Consider the following 16,826-nt stretch of genomic DNA (forward strand, 5'->3'; position numbering starts at 1 on the left):
TATTAATTGAGTTATCTCAATTTCGTTGATTGTATCTTTTGGAGGGATGTATATTGAGCAAAGTGTTATAGTTCTATGTAGAGTCACTGAAACTGCAATTGCTTGCAAGTTTGTGTTTATATTTATTTGTCTTTGAGGGACTTCATTCTTAACAAGTATTGATGTGCCTCCAGAAGCTCTGTCCGTATCTTTATTTATGTAGTTGTAAGATGTGTAGTGTTTTATGTTGATGGTATTATTTTCTTTCAGAAAGGTCTCCTGTAGACAGACAAGTGCTGGGCTCATATTTGTTATTAATAATGTGAGTTCATTTTGGTTTGCTTTTATCCCTCTGATATTCCATTGTAATATTTTGTTCATCATTTGGAATTGTGTTCAACTTCCATCGTCTCCAATCCCTCAAATCTATTTTCTGTCGGAGTCCCTGTTCGAGATATAGATCGGGATCTTTCTTTTCCTGTTTTTGTTTGTTTTTTTTTTTTTGTCTGGGGGGATTTTTGATTCTTTTCTGGCTTGTGATGTGTTTGATGGTTGTTCGGTTGTTTTTGTGGAAATGGTTTGTGGTTTTGTTTCTTTTTGTGGTTCAGTAGTGTCTTTACTTAATATTATCCTTGGATTGGTTGCAGACATTGCACTATTCATTTTCCTCATTTCTTCTAATAGTTCTTTCATTTCCTTTATTAGTTTGCTTAGGACATCAATTTTCTTGTCAGTTGTATCCGTTACATGTATATGACCATTTTGATTGTTGATTGGATTAGTTTTTTTTGTTGCATCTGCATATGTTTTAGTTTCGATGATTTTCCTGGCCTCTGAGTAGGATATATTCTTTATATGTTTTAGTTTGGTCACTTCTTTTTCTCTTTTCCATATTTCGCAATATCTAGAGCCAGCGCCATGGTTTCCCAGGCAGTTGGCACACTTGAAATCTTTTCTGCAGTCAATGTGTGGGCCACTTTCTCCACATCTTCCACACACTGGTAATCGTGTGCACCGATCTTGATGGTGTCCAAACTTCTGGCACTTGAAGCATTGGAGGGGGTTTGGAATATAAATTTCTACATTTATTTTCATATATCCGACTTTCACTTCTTTGGGTATGGTGAGGGAATCGAAAGTTAGTATATATGTATTGGTATCGATTTTCTCACCGTTTTTTTTAATTTGAACTCTGCGAACATCTAACACATTCTGTTTCTGTAAGTTTGTCCGAGTGCAAGTTCGTGACTTTTCACTACTCCTTTGCAGGTATTTAGGGTTGGATGTCTGTAGCATTTGACTTTGATGTTTTCAAATAATTTTAGTTTCAATATTTCTTTAGTTTGTTCTTCGTTATGGGTTTCTATTAGTAGGCTGCCGTTAAATTGTTTTTTAATAGACTTTGGTTTTAGAGTTTTAAGATTTTTTTCAATTTTAAAAGGTGATAGTTTGCTCAAAGGAATTTCCTCCATTGATTCTATTACTACGAATGTTGAGTTCCTTGGTTTTATCGTCTCTTCGTCAGAGCTACTGATGTCAGAGACATCAGAGTGGGTTCTCTTTGGGTGGTTGGGTGGTTTTTGGGAGGAATAAGCCATATATTTTGTTTTCTTTTTTCGTCATCTTTGTTCCCCACCCACCTCGGAGTCCTATTTGGGAAGAGCCTGGGGGGAAACCCATTCGCCCAGCCTCTACAGGGATACAATGATGATATAACCGACTTTGGTGGTATCATAATGATTATCTGTTCTCTCTTGATATTGCTATGGGATCTGTAGCAATCCTGAGGGGTTTACAGCCTCGTCATCGATATTCACGCCTAATCGATTGACCCTCAGCCACCGCTTTCCATCATATATTAGGGAGTAGGGTTATTTGTGGGAGAGGGGGGATGTGTTGTATTAGTAGTGGGTTTTTGGAATGGGCAATATATGGTGGGGCTTGGCGTGACTGGCCGATTGGTCGGATCGGGCCTCTCCGACCGCCCGTCTAATCGAAGTAAGGGCCAAAGTAATGTGTTGTGGTGCCTAAACTTCTATGTATCCTGGTTTAGGTTCGCTCAATCACCAGGATCACGTCCTAAGACTTTACGGGTAGCAACCCACGGCTAACTGGTTGCCCCATTGAGGGATTTTTACCCTCTGCAGGGGGACAGTCGGTTTGTTCTCATGCCCTACCGACAGGGCAAAAAAATAAATAAATAAATAGATAATTTAATAGAATATATTTGTTTTCTTTTTCTTTCTTTTTTTGTTGTTTCTTTTCCTTTTTAAAATCTGTTTCTATTTAACCCATAGTTGGGACCCTAACAGGTACTACCACTCCGGGTCAGGGTGGACCTGGGAGCAATGGCAATTAAGAGGTGGCTCCACACTCCCCAAGCCCGTAAGCTGGACCTCACCATCGGATGTAGTTTAAGGTCATATCCAGGACCGGGAGTAAGGAAAAAATAAAATAAAAAAGGGGGGGAGGGAATAGGCTGTTGTTTTTGTTTTTGGTTTTGCAGAACATAATTAAGTTTTACAAAAAAGATCAGAAAACAAAAAAACGTCAATGTAGGTGCATTTCGTCTCAGGAAGCCACAGGGCAGCCTGATCTGGTAGCACCAGGATAACTTTATCAAAACATAATTCATATCCCTTGTTTACTTTGCCCGCTAGATAGATAGATATCTAGATCAATAAATAAATCGATAAACAGCTAAGAAGATAATTTCTCTTCTACTCCCCAACTATATAACTGTCTGTCTGCCGGTATATATATATATATATATATATATATATATATATACACAGATTTTTTTTTACATTTATTTGGTCTATTCTCAAATGATTCATATGTAATCCAGTCCACAAAAGCAAGAGGATTGCTGGTCTTAGAGATTTGATTTGATTGTTTTGTTTTATGGCATATTAACATTTTTTGGGTTATTTAATGCCAAATCCAGTTATTTTGGAAAAAAATTTTATGCTTCAAGTTCTTTATATCTTTAAATATTTATCCATAGTGTTTGGGTTCCTTTTTTTTTTTTTTTGTAATGGAAAAATTGTTTTTTTTTTTGTTTTTGTTTGTTTTTTTACTTTGTAAGAGGAAAGGAAAAAAAAAACAACAATAAAATCAATATTTGGTGCATTTTAGGTCAGGAAGCCAGTATTTTCAGACAGTCTGATTGGGTAACACTAGGGTCTTAGATACATATTTTAAAATATAAAACTCTTATGCAAAGAACATAGAATTAAGAATTATCTAAACTATTTGTAATCATCTGCAAGTGTCTAGTTGGTGCAGATCAAAACCAACGGATCATGTTATGTATGTTATATTTACAGATTAGTACTAGTCTCAACTTGCAAGACCAGTTTTGGGAGCATTTTTTACATACAGCACCTGGTATTCCCAAATAGTTACACATCTAAGTACACGATAACAGAACACAACCAGTCCAGAAGTAAAAAATAAATAAATACAAAAATTTAAAATCGGTAGTACACTTGTTCATTGCTTCTATATAATTATAACGAAAAAATATTAAATTTCAAGTAAAACAAATGATACCTACACAATTGTCATATCGCAAATAGTAAAATATCCAAAAATTACAGAAAACGATAAGATAGAAAAATAATCATTGATGAAAAACAGTTCCGATAAGGTTACATGCTAGGTCAAACATATGGAGTCATGTGATGGAAGCAAAAGGGGAGGTAACTCGGTTGAAAGCAGACAGAATTTATTCAGAAAACAAAAATAAAGATAACATATATACATAATTTGTGAATTTAAAAAATATAATTTTTAACTGTTTGAATTTTTATTTTTTTATCAAAAATAGCTGATTTAATTTGTGAGAAATTGAAAACTTAATTACCTCCCCTATAAGACTCCAATTCAAATCAGTAGATTTTGAAACCAAATGGTTAGATTTTACAAATGTCTTTTCATGAATAATTATTTTTCTACCTTATTGTTTTCTGTAATTTTTGGATATGTTACTATTTGCGACATAATTATGTATGCCCCATTTGTTTCATTTGAAATTCCAGATTTGTTTTGTTATTATTATATAGAAGCACCCTTTTTTCTATTCTCCAGTCAAGAACAGATTTAATCTATTTTTATGTAGAAGTTTAGACATCTTGAATTTAAAAAAAAAACCTATACTGAAAAAGAAATATGAAAAAAGGAGGACATAAAATCGGATTACCTTGGGCCTCTTCCAGACAATGTTTCCAATGCTGGATATTTTTCCAGGTGTAAAGAACAATGACGAATCTTGAGCTGGAAACGTAGGGTCTTTGAAGAGCTCCCCTTTTGCGACACATTCCTGTTTTAATTTTGTATAATCCTGCCCCTTATAAGGTCGGATTGGGGTCCCAAAAAAGTTTTTGGGAAGTGATATTGGCAAGTTCAGCGGCATGGATCTGTGAATGAAAAAAAAAAAAGATCATTGTCATCAAAAAGTCCATTTTATATGTTGACATGAATGGCTTTTAGATATTAACTTCCAAACTAAATTATCTCTGTCCAGGTTTTTATCTATCCCTCTTTCTCTCAAGTCTATTCTTATCATTTAAATTAATGGAAATCCAGATCATAATCCTAGAAGAACAAATTTTTCACGATCATAGAACTGCAGAATCATGATGTTTTTTATTTAATAAAAATCGCTACATGAAGCCACTTAATGTCAGGATCTTAAAAAAAACATTTCAAAGTTAAAAACTTGCCAATGATAAGTGTTAGATGGAATAGATTTTGACTTAGAAAACAACAACTCTTCTCCTGTTTGTCAGAAATTGTTCATGGAATATGTGAACATAACAAGCTGAACATGTGAGGTACCCTTCCACAAGGGAAAAAATTTACTTTCACCATGACTAATGTTTGTACAAAATTTTTAAAACAATCTAATGCATGATTATTGAAAAAAGTGTGAACGGATGAACGAGAGTGAATTACTAGGTCCAATCCCTCCTTTGTCAGGGGACCAATAAAGGTAGCGAGAGTTACAAGGCTGTTGAAAGTAAACCCAAAGTTCACTTTCTAACCCCCAAAACTGAAGATGGAACCTTTTGGAGATCATTTCTAATCCAATCTATCATTATAGTAAAGCTGAGTCAATCAACGTTTGTTTCCTATTAACATTTTTCTGTAGATTTTAATAATACAAAATACATGCCAAAATGATATTTAGTTCTGAGATTGAGTTAGGTTTGAAAATGTTACATTTTAGTTGTTTTAATTAGCTGTAACTTTCCATGAATTCATGTCTTACTAAATTTCCGTACAGTGTATCACAAAAGTGAGTACATCCCTCACATTTCCACAGATATGTAAGTATATCTCTTCATAGGACAACACTGACAAATGACATTTTGACACGATGAAAAGTAGTCTGTGTGCAGCTTATATAACAGAGTTAATTTATTTTCTCCTCAAAATAACTCAAAATATAACCATTAAAAGCTAAACCCCCGTCAACAAAAGAGAGTACACCACTTAGGGAAAGTTGTCAACATTAATATACACCATGTCAACTGCCAATATTTTTTGTGGCAACTATCATTATCATGAACTGCATTTACTCTTCTGGGGATGGGGTTTACCAGAGCTTCACAGGTAGCCACTGGAATGCTCTTCTACTCCTCCATGATGACATCGTGGAGCCGGCGAATATTTGAGACTTTCTATCTTTTGCTTGAGGAGCCCCAAAGATGTTCTATTGGTTTCAAGTTTGGAAACATGTTTGGCCAGTCCATCACCTTTACCCAGAGGCTCTTTATTAAAGCAGTGATTGTCTTGGAGGTGTGTTTTGGGTTATTGTCATGTTGAAACACTACCCTGTGACTTAGTTTCTGGAGGGAGGGGATCATGCTTTATTGCAATGTTTCACAATACATATTGGAGTTCATGTTTCCCTCAATGAAATGTAACTCTCCAACACCTGCAGCGCTCATGCAGTCCGAGACCATTACATTCTCACCACCATGCTTGACTGTTGGTATGACACATGTATTTTTAGACTCCTCACCTGGTTGCTGCCACACATGCTTGAAGCCATTGGAACCAAACAAATTAATCTTCATCTCATCAGACCATAGGACATCCTGAGGTGACAGCCATGCACACCAATTTGATGTAGAGTGCTGTGTATGGTCTGATCTTCCAAAGAAAGCATTTGGATGTGATGCTCAGTAGGTGCACTCAGTTTCTTTGGATGGCCTATCTGAGTGAATCCTGCTCTTTTAAAATGCTGGATGATCTTAGTCACTTTATTTCAGCTCAGTTTCAGGGTATTCACAGTCTTGTAGCCTTGGCAATCTTGTAGCCTTGGCTATCTTCATCTAGTGCAAAAATATGGACACATGAGCCTAGTAACACTAATGAGTCATAAGATATTTTGGAAGGAAAATGACAAGCATTACTTAATTTCAACATTTAGGGTTTTTTTTAAGGTGTGTATCAACTTTTGTTGGCAGGGGTTTAGCTTTTAATGGTTATATTTTGAATTATTTTGAGGGAAAATAAATGAACTGTTATATAAGCTGCACACAGACTACTTTTCATTGTTTTAAAGTGTCATTTTGTCAATGTTGCCCCATGAAGAGATATACTTACATTTCTGCAGAAATGTGAGGGGTGTACTCACTTTTGTGATACACTGTATATCACTCTCACCCTCTCTAACACAACGTTTGAGGCCCATCTTTTGTTTTATGCATTGTCTATCACTCGTTTTCATAAAGATGAAACTAACTATAAAAGGAATAGTTTATTATTCACATTAAAAAAGGGAAATAGTAACACTATTTGAGAAAGAGAGAGAAAGGGAGAGAGAGAGAGCAGATATGAAAATAATTTTAGCTTTTGTCTTTAATTTTAAAAAAATTATCTGGTTTTGCAAACTCACTTTTTCCTGATTCGAACAATTTATGCTACACATTACATAACAGTAATATGTTTTTGAAATTAAGTACAGATATATGGTTTGCGAAATACAAAACATTACTTAGATATGACTGACTTGATTTAACTATAGCTTCACCACCTATCCCACATACAATGGTAAATTCAGTACTCAAAGTAAAGACGCTGGAAGTGAACTGTTTACCTAAATGTGGAAAGGAACAGAAGTCAGTAAACATGAAACGAAATACGAAACCATATGGAAATAATTTATTTAAAAAAAAATTATTTTAGTTTTAACATTTCTTGTGCTATCATGAAACAATAAAAAATAATAAAATTTCATTTTTTACATTTTTATAAATGTTTTTTTTTTGTTTTAACATTTTTTGTTTTATCGCAAAAAAAAAAATAAAACTAATGAGAATTTATATTATTTACATTTCTATAAATGATATCTTTTTAAAATAATATATTTATGTCTTTCACAAGTTTTATCACAGAATTTTGTCATAAATAATGTATGAAAGGTTTTTATTCACACTTCTCACATTATAAAAAAAAACAACCAAGAAACATTTAATTTCATTTCATGTTTAGTGACTTTCGTTCCATATTTAGGTAAACCGAACCCACTTCCAGTGTCTTAACTTTCAGTACTGAATTTTTGGACTTAACAGGGTACTCTTAGCAGTTCCTCCTCAGATGTGGCAACAGTATTCCATCTTAATATGTAGTTGGCGCTTGTGATGATCTACTGAATTACGCAATAAACTTAACCCTAAACTGGTGCTCGTCCAATATGTGATCTACTGAATATTTTTAAATCCAATATGCAATCTAGCGAATTGTTAAGGTTAATGGATAGATCACAAATCGGGAGAGCAGTAGAACTTTCTATCAAATATTTCAGAGTTTATTAATTTTTTAGTGAAATTAAAGTGAAAAAAGCAGTGGTAGTGACCCAACGAGTCACAGAGATGTCTACTAATATATATAGTTTAAGATTTAATTGTCTTTGCCTTTTTGGTGTAGGAACATGTTCTGGCTTCCTGTTGGAGAAAAAGGCGTCCAAAAAGAGAACAACTATAAAGCCCCACCCACAAACACCATTTTGAGGGCTACATCACTCACTCTAAATGATATATGAACATTTTGAGGGCTACATTACTCACTCTAAATGATATACGAACAGTAAACTAAAAATCACAAAATATATATAATTATTACAAGGTCTTTTTTATCTAACAAGAGATTTGCCTATCTTTCTATTACTCTTATAACCACCTAACATAGCTGGCGCGCTTCAGTAAGCACATCTGCTTATCCCATCTACCCAGATGACAGCAGTGTTTGTGTACTTCAACAATACTGATGTGTTGGACAACTCTTTTCTTTTTTTCTCCATTCCTTTTTTATTTGAGCACAACAATGGCCAGAGCTCCCTTTAGTACAGACAACTTAGCTCTCCTGTCTCCTTAGATGGGTGCACATCCAAACATAGTTTACACATAAACAGAACAAATGAAGGAGAAAAAATGCTCCAATTTCATTAAAAAACTGTTAATTCCACATACCCTAGCCCTTACATACAAGTTCGGTGTCAATTGTCCAGCCCCTATTCCCTTCCCTCTTTACAATTCATTTACACCCTCAAACTGTTTGACATCTGCAATTGTAAATCAAACCTAAACATGTAGTTTATATATAAGGATATATGCACCAAGCTCTATGAATGGATTGAGTACTATTAAAATAAATATGGGAACAAAAATATTCCTTATATTATTATTTTATAATACAAGTGCTTACATATGGAAATGTAAAATATCATCTATATAATAAAGTAAAATGTATTTTCCCCTATTTCATTGGCTATTATAGCTTTAGAATCAAAAGCTTATGTTAATCTGTTCCAGCACCCACTTACACCAATTTTTGATGCACGTTTTTAGAAAATGTACTTTGTTTCGTTTTCTTTAAAAATTTCTTACATTTTTTTTTTTTAGTAGGCTGCTTTTCCCAACTCAGTCTTTTACAGAAGAGGTGCCAATTTTTAAAAACTTTTATGCTAATATCTACTCCTACCGCCTCCAGAAACACAAGGGAACTATCTTAATAGAGTGGCTTTTGACTAAATTACTGTATATTATTTCATATTTTCCTTCTTACCATTGTTTTAAACCCCTTGAAGTATTTTCTCCTTACTGAACATATTTTAGAAAGATGAGCCACAAAAAAAAAAGATAAAAAAATAAGTAATTTACCAGAACACAAAAAAGTAGAAAAACAAAGTACCATCTTACAATTTAATATTAAAATTACTTATCCCATCTGTACATCGTATTTCTTTAAGGATAGCTGTGTGTGAAATTGTGAAGCAAGGGTTGTACAATTTCCCAACCGGCACTGTTGAAGTCCAGTGGTCCAGGACAACTGGAAACAATGCTGAGATAAGCGTAGAACACATACAGCACCTGGATTTCTCAAATGGTCACCCATTTTAGTATAGATCAGGCTCAATGTTGCTTAATTTTGATGATTAAATGGGAACTGGCGTGTCAACGTGATTATATATATAATTATTTCATGTGTCAACAAAATGGTAAGAGGTGATATGATATTTTATGTATCGATTTTCAATATTTACTTCAACATGCTCATTTTTAATCTGATAATTCTTTACAGGGATGAAATATTGACGATTGTGTATAGCTTAATTGCCATATATTTTCATAGATTACTATATAATTATAAAAAAAGGATAAAAGTTCAACGATATGGTTTTAAAAATGGAGGTGTAAAGACCTAAAAGCTCAACATTTTGCCCATTTTATGCAGGTGAAATATTAAGCTTCTAGGTCATTCCATCTCCATTTTATATACGAGGGGCGTGCAATAAGTAATGCCCCTGACCCACTTCCCATAGCAGTAGAGCAACGAAACTTGGCACAGTTATTAGTCTTTCTCTACATAGGAACCACCCAGAGTTATGCATTTCTCCCATCGTTTGATGCAGCTCTGGAGACCGTTTTTGTAGAACACCCCAGGTTGGTCCTCCAACCACAACGTGACTTCAGAAATCAAGGCTGCATCATCTGGGAAACGCTTTCCTTTCAAAAACAACTTCATGGCTGGGAAGAGGTGAAAGTCAGAGGGTGCAAGGTCAGGAGAGTAGGGAGGATGGGGAAGGATTTCATAACCACATGCCCGTGCTTCTGATCTCGTGACATGCAAGTTGTGGACCGGAGCGTTGTCCTGCAGGAAGAGTACCTTTGCTGATCTTGCCCCGCCTCTTGATTTTGATAGCTTCCCTTAATTTCCTCAAAAGTGAAGCATAATAGGTTCCTGTAATTGTGGTACCCTTTGCTAGGAAATTTGTCATCATTACTCCATCCTGGTCCCAGAAGACTGTGAGCATGACCTTGCCAGAGGAGGGTTGCACCCTTGCCTTCTTTGGAGGTGGTGAGTCCAAGTGCTTCCACTGCAATAACTGGGCTTTGGTCTCTGGATCATAGTGATGGACCCAGGTTTCATCCTGTGTAATCAGTCTTTTGAAAAACTTTGACTCATCTTCTTGACACATCTTCAAATTCATCCTCGAGCACTAGACGCGTTCTCGCTTCTGGATGGTGTGAGCAACCTGGGAATCCATCTGGCAGACACCTTATGCATATGCAAATGGTCATGAATGATAGTTTCCACAGACCCTGTACTAATCTTGACATCTTGGGCTATTTGGTGAATAGTAATGTGCCGATCTTCCAAAATGGCAGCCTCAACTTTCACACCTGACTCAGTTCAAACACCTGTAAAACAGAAACCACAATTTGTTCAGAGCTGTAATTTGCCACATAACCTGTAGAGATATAAATCATTGCACATGCAAAATTTCAGTTAGATCAGACAACTGGAAGTGGGTCAGGGGCATTACTTATTGCACGCCCCTCGTATATATATGTGTGTGTTTGCGTTATCATATATACACAATATATACAGAATATATATATATATATATATATGAGAGAGAGAGAGAATTCATTTACTTTTTAATACTCCTTGCTTCCATTTCATCTGAACCTGAAAAAAAATCTTTATTATTCAAATGAGTTACTTGTACAACAAGCAAGTATATCTTAGATTTCTTATAATAAATGAATGTTTTGTGTTTCAACGTTAACAATTTGTATACAACAGCAGAAAAAAAAAAGATATTCTCAAATTCCCTCCATCTGTTTCATTACTAAAGTTATAATTCATGCAACCTACTTTGATATCGACTGCATTAATATAAATAACACGTACATATCTCAACTCTCTCAGCGTCACAACATTTATGGCTTTGCAAATTTAACCAAATAAGATATGTCATGTGAATCATCAGATTAAAGCACATTCCATCTTGATATTATCATTCTATTAAGTTGTATTAGAAGTATTTCCATTCGTTTAAGACCTGCTTAGGAAGTGGCTCTTGAGAGAAATGATGTTGGAGATGCAAACCTCTGGTAGAGTCACCAAAAATTGATAATCTCAAGCAAGGAACCAAACAAATATCGATCTAACCCCAAAATTCAACGATGTTGCCAGATGGAAAATCCTAACGAAGCCAACAGTCTGATGCAACTTTTTCACCAGTCATCTGAGATGATCTTGCCATCGGATATAGCACATGGATTTGTGAAGGAAAATGTGCAGTCTGGTGTATGACAGAGTATACACTTGAGAGAAAAAAAATCTATGCAATTGTTTGGTGTATGACAGCGCATACATTTGAGAAAAAAAATCGATGCAATTGTTTGGTGCATACATTTGAGAAAAAAATCGATGCAACTGTTTTTTTTTGTCTCAAATCAGAATACTATAACCATCCTCACCAATAAGTGGCATCCATGATTAGGAAGTTTCTGTTATTAACACAAACTTTGAATTTCATTTTATCATGGGTTGTTGTTGGTTAGAACCATTAACTACAAAAAAAAAGTTGTTTCAAAGTGATTGTGTGAAGAACTGTGATACAGCAGAATAGTTTGAGGATGACTACATATGTTTAAGTTTTACCAGAGCTATTCATTAATACTTTTTGGAAAGCTAAGATTTCAGCTATTTTCTCTCAAGCTACAAGTGAAATCTTATCTTATCTGATTGAGTTCTTTGTCCGAACCAATGCCACTTTCTCCAGATTTCTGTCATCCAGATCCTCAGTATTACAGTTGGTGTCATGTACAATTTGCAGGATGAATGTGGATCCAGGTCGTCCTATGCTCATGCGCCCATGCCATGGAGCCCATAACAATACATTTTTCACCAACTCTTGCTTGCTCCTCTGGAAATGACTGCAAATCGTAGACATTGAGGGAGATAGATTAGTCTAAAAAAAGAAAATTCCAAAATAACATATTTAGTACTCGTTTGAGTGATCAAACTATCAAGATTATGTAAAAGCATGAATAATTGAATGTAAAATTATTTTCAAGGACATGATTTTCTACCTTAAATTGTGAAAAGGGCACTTAAAATGAGAAAACAAGGACCCAATTAACCATTTATCATCATATTTGGTTGAGCGTCCATTTTACATGTTAGATATACATTTAGAAACTGGTGTCTCAAATACTTGCTCTTTTGAACAGATCTTTATTTATCCCTCATTTTCCCAAAGTTTTCCAAATCACTACAAGGTTTTTCTTGGCATACCAATTAACCATGTGGCAGATTGGAACTCTAGATTGGAAAAAAGATCCAGCTAGTTTAGCTATACAGTTTGCATAGCAAACTACCAAAAAGAAACAAACTAATATTTGAATAGTAATTGCTCTACAGAGCAGGGAAATAAAGTTATATTAACATTAACCAGAATTGTCACGGTGTTTCTCGCATGAAAAGATATTTATTTCAGATGAGGGGAACTAACGAGAGGAACATGAAATGTAAAGAGATTAGTAGTTCATTATCTAACGGTCATTGTGTATTTACACATCGTTTATTGAACTGTTACAGATGTGTAAAACACACACACCCATGCCCACACTCACACACATGCAAAAGATGACACGGCGCATATACATACATTGTTAAAGGTGAGTATACACATCACAAAGACACACACCACCTATGATATACATATACACATAAAAATGACTGAATATATATTTCATGTAACAAGTTTTGAAGTGTGCGTATATGACATGCATGCATTTTGTACATACGTTAAAAGAAATGAAGTATGTACACCGAGTATGTAATGTACACGTTCTGAATTGTAAAATATTGATGTTATGCAACAATCAAGCTAATTTGACTGTTTTACATGTATTAAACTAAGAACTCCTCCATTTTTTCAATGTGAAGTAACCAACAAAGTATCCTGTTCTGCACACATCTCGCTAAACTATCCACATTTAATCTTCCTGAGGTCTCAGAAGAAAGCTCTTGTCTTTAAGTCTCACATTACACATCCATTGTATCATTCTCGTATAATTTCTCTACATGCAACGCATGTCTTCAACCTTCACTTATATAGATAGAGAATTGCATCAGTAGTAAGGTATCTACTGGATCGATAGAAGGATCCTACCATTTTTTCAGCAGCCTTGGCAACAGATATAATGTATGCATTCCATTTCAGATCAGGAGTAAAGGTTAAGCCCAGAAGCTCATCAAAACATGAGGCCTCCCCAAGACGAGAGCCATTCATTTCAATTGATGCCAGATGGGGATCAGAACGTTGATGGTGTAAAGATAGAAGTTTGGTTTTAGATGCATTAAAAGTAACCAGCCACTCCTTTCCCCATTGTACCACGTGCTCAAGATCAGAGGAGAGAGAATCGGAGAGAACTTGGTCGTTTACGATCTTAGATGTGCTACCATATATAGTAGTGTCATCAGCATAAATGTCTACGAATGATGTAAGGATGTGATTTGGAAGAGGAAGAGAGTTGGGCCCAAGATGGACCCCTGAGGGACTCCAGCATTAATACTGTGAGCTTCTGATTTCTGCCCATCAACTACTACTTTTATGAACCTATCAGAGAAAATGATTTAATAATTGAGAAGACATTTCCAGCTATACCATAGCTGGAGATCTTGTGAAGTAAACTTTTATTCCATATCTTATCAAAGGCCTTTGATATGTCAAGAGCAATTGCCCTAGAAAGGTTGCCTCTGTCGAGAGATTTACTAATCCTATGAGATAACTGTAAGCACATCTGCTGTAGATCTAGCAGAACGGAAACCATATTGCGTGTCACTAAGAAGGTTATTTTTGTTGAGATGGCTGATTACTTCTGTATTTAACACAGATTTCAGCAACTTACTCATGACACACACGAGACTTATTGGTCTGTACTGAGAGGGAGATGAGCAATCACCTGAATTCTTAAATACAGGACATACTGATGAGATTTTCCAGGGTGATGGGAAGCAATTCTCCTTAAGACAACGTTTAAACAGTTTTGTAAGTATTGGCGTTAGTTCAGGTTGAAGTTTTTTGAGTACTATAATTGGAATACGTCAGGGCCGATTGCTTTACTGGGATCAAGGTTTTTGATTATGAATCTGAAATCAATCTCATGTGCAGTATCTAGTCAGTGCAGATCACAACGAATAGTTCAGGACTGTTCATTGTTGTAAATTGGTAGTCAACCCTTAGCTTACTAGGGCACAGATACCATACAGCACCTAGTATTCCAAAATGGTTGCACATCTAAACTCTCACAAGAATTAACATCACTTAACTATGGTGATCGGAGGAGAACTCGTGTAATTATTGCAGTTTTTATTTGTTTTATATTGTTTCAGAAATTTTCATAATGTATATCTAGTACAATATGCGGCACGGTATTTGTTACTGATATAATCTCACACATGATAATTGCACTAAATTATGCATGCATTTCATTTTATGAATATAAATAATAAATAAAAATACGATCCTCCAATGTTTGCATATCAATGCTTGAAATCTGCAGTTTTACATCAAATTAAATTATATATATATATATATATATATATATATATATATATATATATATATATAAGGAGACATACGCTAAGCTTTATAAATGTATTAAAATAAATGCTGGAACAAAACTGATATCTGCTATTATTTTATAATACAAGTGTATGCATATTAAAATGTAAAATATCTTCTCTATAATAAAGTAAATTCGATTTTACTCTATTTTATTAGCTATCATAGCTAATATAAACCAAAATTTTTTATGCTAAGCTATTCCACCGTGTTTTCAGAAACTTTAGGTTTATTTCGTTTTCTTTAAAAATTTCTTACATGTTTTTTCTTTAGCGGGGGGGGGGGAGGTAAACTGAATCTCAGTCTTTTACAGAGAAGCTGGCAGCAATTTTCACTCTCATGCTAATATCTATTCCTACTATCTATTAATACTCCACACACATGGGCGGACTAATTTCCTTTTATTTTCTTCATCATCACTAGTCATTCCTGACAAAGAATGCAGGACGTTTGAAACATTGAATTATAATAAAAAAAATGACATTTTCTTATGCTTCAACCAACATATTCATCAAAATATATCTGGAATAATAGACTAATTCACCTGTGAGGTGCTTTCAATAAGTTTTCAGATTTTTTTTGTAAGGGCAATTTTATTGATAGCACACACATGAAACTCTAGTCTCCTTCAAAGTAATCTCCTCCGGCTGTAATGCACTTGTTGTACTGTTTCAACAACTTCTAGAAGGCCCATGGACTCCTCTTGTTTAAGCATGTCAATGACCCTTGTCACAGCCTCTTTCATCTCAACTGTCTCCTAACAACTGCCTCTAAAGTTTTCCTTGAGCTTAGGGAATAACCAAAAGTCACAGGGAGCAAGGTCTGGACTAAAGGGAAGGTAAGGAACTGTCTTGATGCCCATGACAATGTCTTTTTTTCTGATCTACTTTGAGCACCTTTGGAAAAAACATTGCACAAATCTTCCGCATCTTCAGTCTCTCGTGAATAGTTGTGTGTACAGTTCACACACTGACATCAAACTGTGCACTTATTGTCTCTATAGACACACGACAGTCCTTATCCATGAAAGTCTTTATTTGGCCAATCAACTCTGGTGTTCTGACTTTCTTACTTCTCTCACACATCATCCCTCACACTCAGTCATCCTTATGCCACAAAAACTGATGCCAGATTTGTGCAAGATGGTCAAAAAGCAGTCTGAAGCATTACATAAGTTTCTTTGGCATTTTTTCCTAGTTTAAAATAGAATTTTATTGCACATCGTTCTTCTAAAGTGTCCTTACGTCCAGATTGCATTTTTGAAATTCACCAGCTGTGACAATCAGGCTTTAGTAATGTGTATTCTAATTCCTGCTGTAGCTGTTCATTTGAGTCTGAAATCATAAGAATTGGTCAGTCATCTCATAAAATGTATAGCACTAACATACTGAATTTTCAGGAGTTTATAACAATTTTAAATGCCCGTACAAAGAAAGTCTGGAAACTTATTGAAGGCATCTCATTCATATCAATATATACGCTAAATAAAGAAAACAGAAAAATTAACTCATTTTTTTGTTTCTTTATCCCCAAATTTAAGTGAGTTTTATTGATAACTGATTATACAGTCTAATCAAGGAAAAGTCGATATTTGGTTAGCCGCAAAATTATGTTAATTTTGACAGCCAAATCAAATATTTGATCATTTGTTGGCATAAATTGGATACAACCAAATGATATCAATATCTAAATTCTTTAAAATCATCATCATCATCATCATCATCATGCTATTCAGTTTAAAATCCATTTTATATGCTAGCATGCATTGGACAGCATTAAGAAATTAACTTTTAAAGGAACTTAGCTCTGGCTAATCTTTATTTATCCCTCAGATCCATTTTATTATTTCCTCCCGTGTTTTCCTTGGACTTCCCCTCTGAACTGAACCTGCTATCTCAACTATTTTACA

The 16,826-nt window shown here is 34.8% G+C and overlaps 1 protein-coding gene across 2 annotated transcripts in view; it reads right to left on the reverse strand.

Annotated features, from left to right (window-relative positions):
- Positions 1 to 16,826, reverse strand: part of LOC145295846 (calpain-5-like) — a 180,093-nt gene that overhangs the window by 62,940 nt on the left and 100,327 nt on the right. For both annotated transcript variants that reach the window (XM_080141559.1, XM_080141560.1), the window contains exon 2: positions 4,184 to 4,400. In XM_080141559.1, the coding sequence (XP_079997685.1) occupies positions 4,184 to 4,396 (213 nt within the window). In that variant the 5' untranslated portion in view covers positions 4,397 to 4,400. The remainder of the gene's footprint in view (positions 1 to 4,183; positions 4,401 to 16,826) is intronic.

Source organism: Euprymna scolopes, chromosome 16, assembly GCF_053919585.1.
Source record: "Euprymna scolopes isolate OS-2025 chromosome 16, ASM5391958v1, whole genome shotgun sequence".
Lineage (NCBI taxonomy): Eukaryota > Metazoa > Mollusca > Cephalopoda > Sepiida > Sepiolidae > Euprymna > Euprymna scolopes.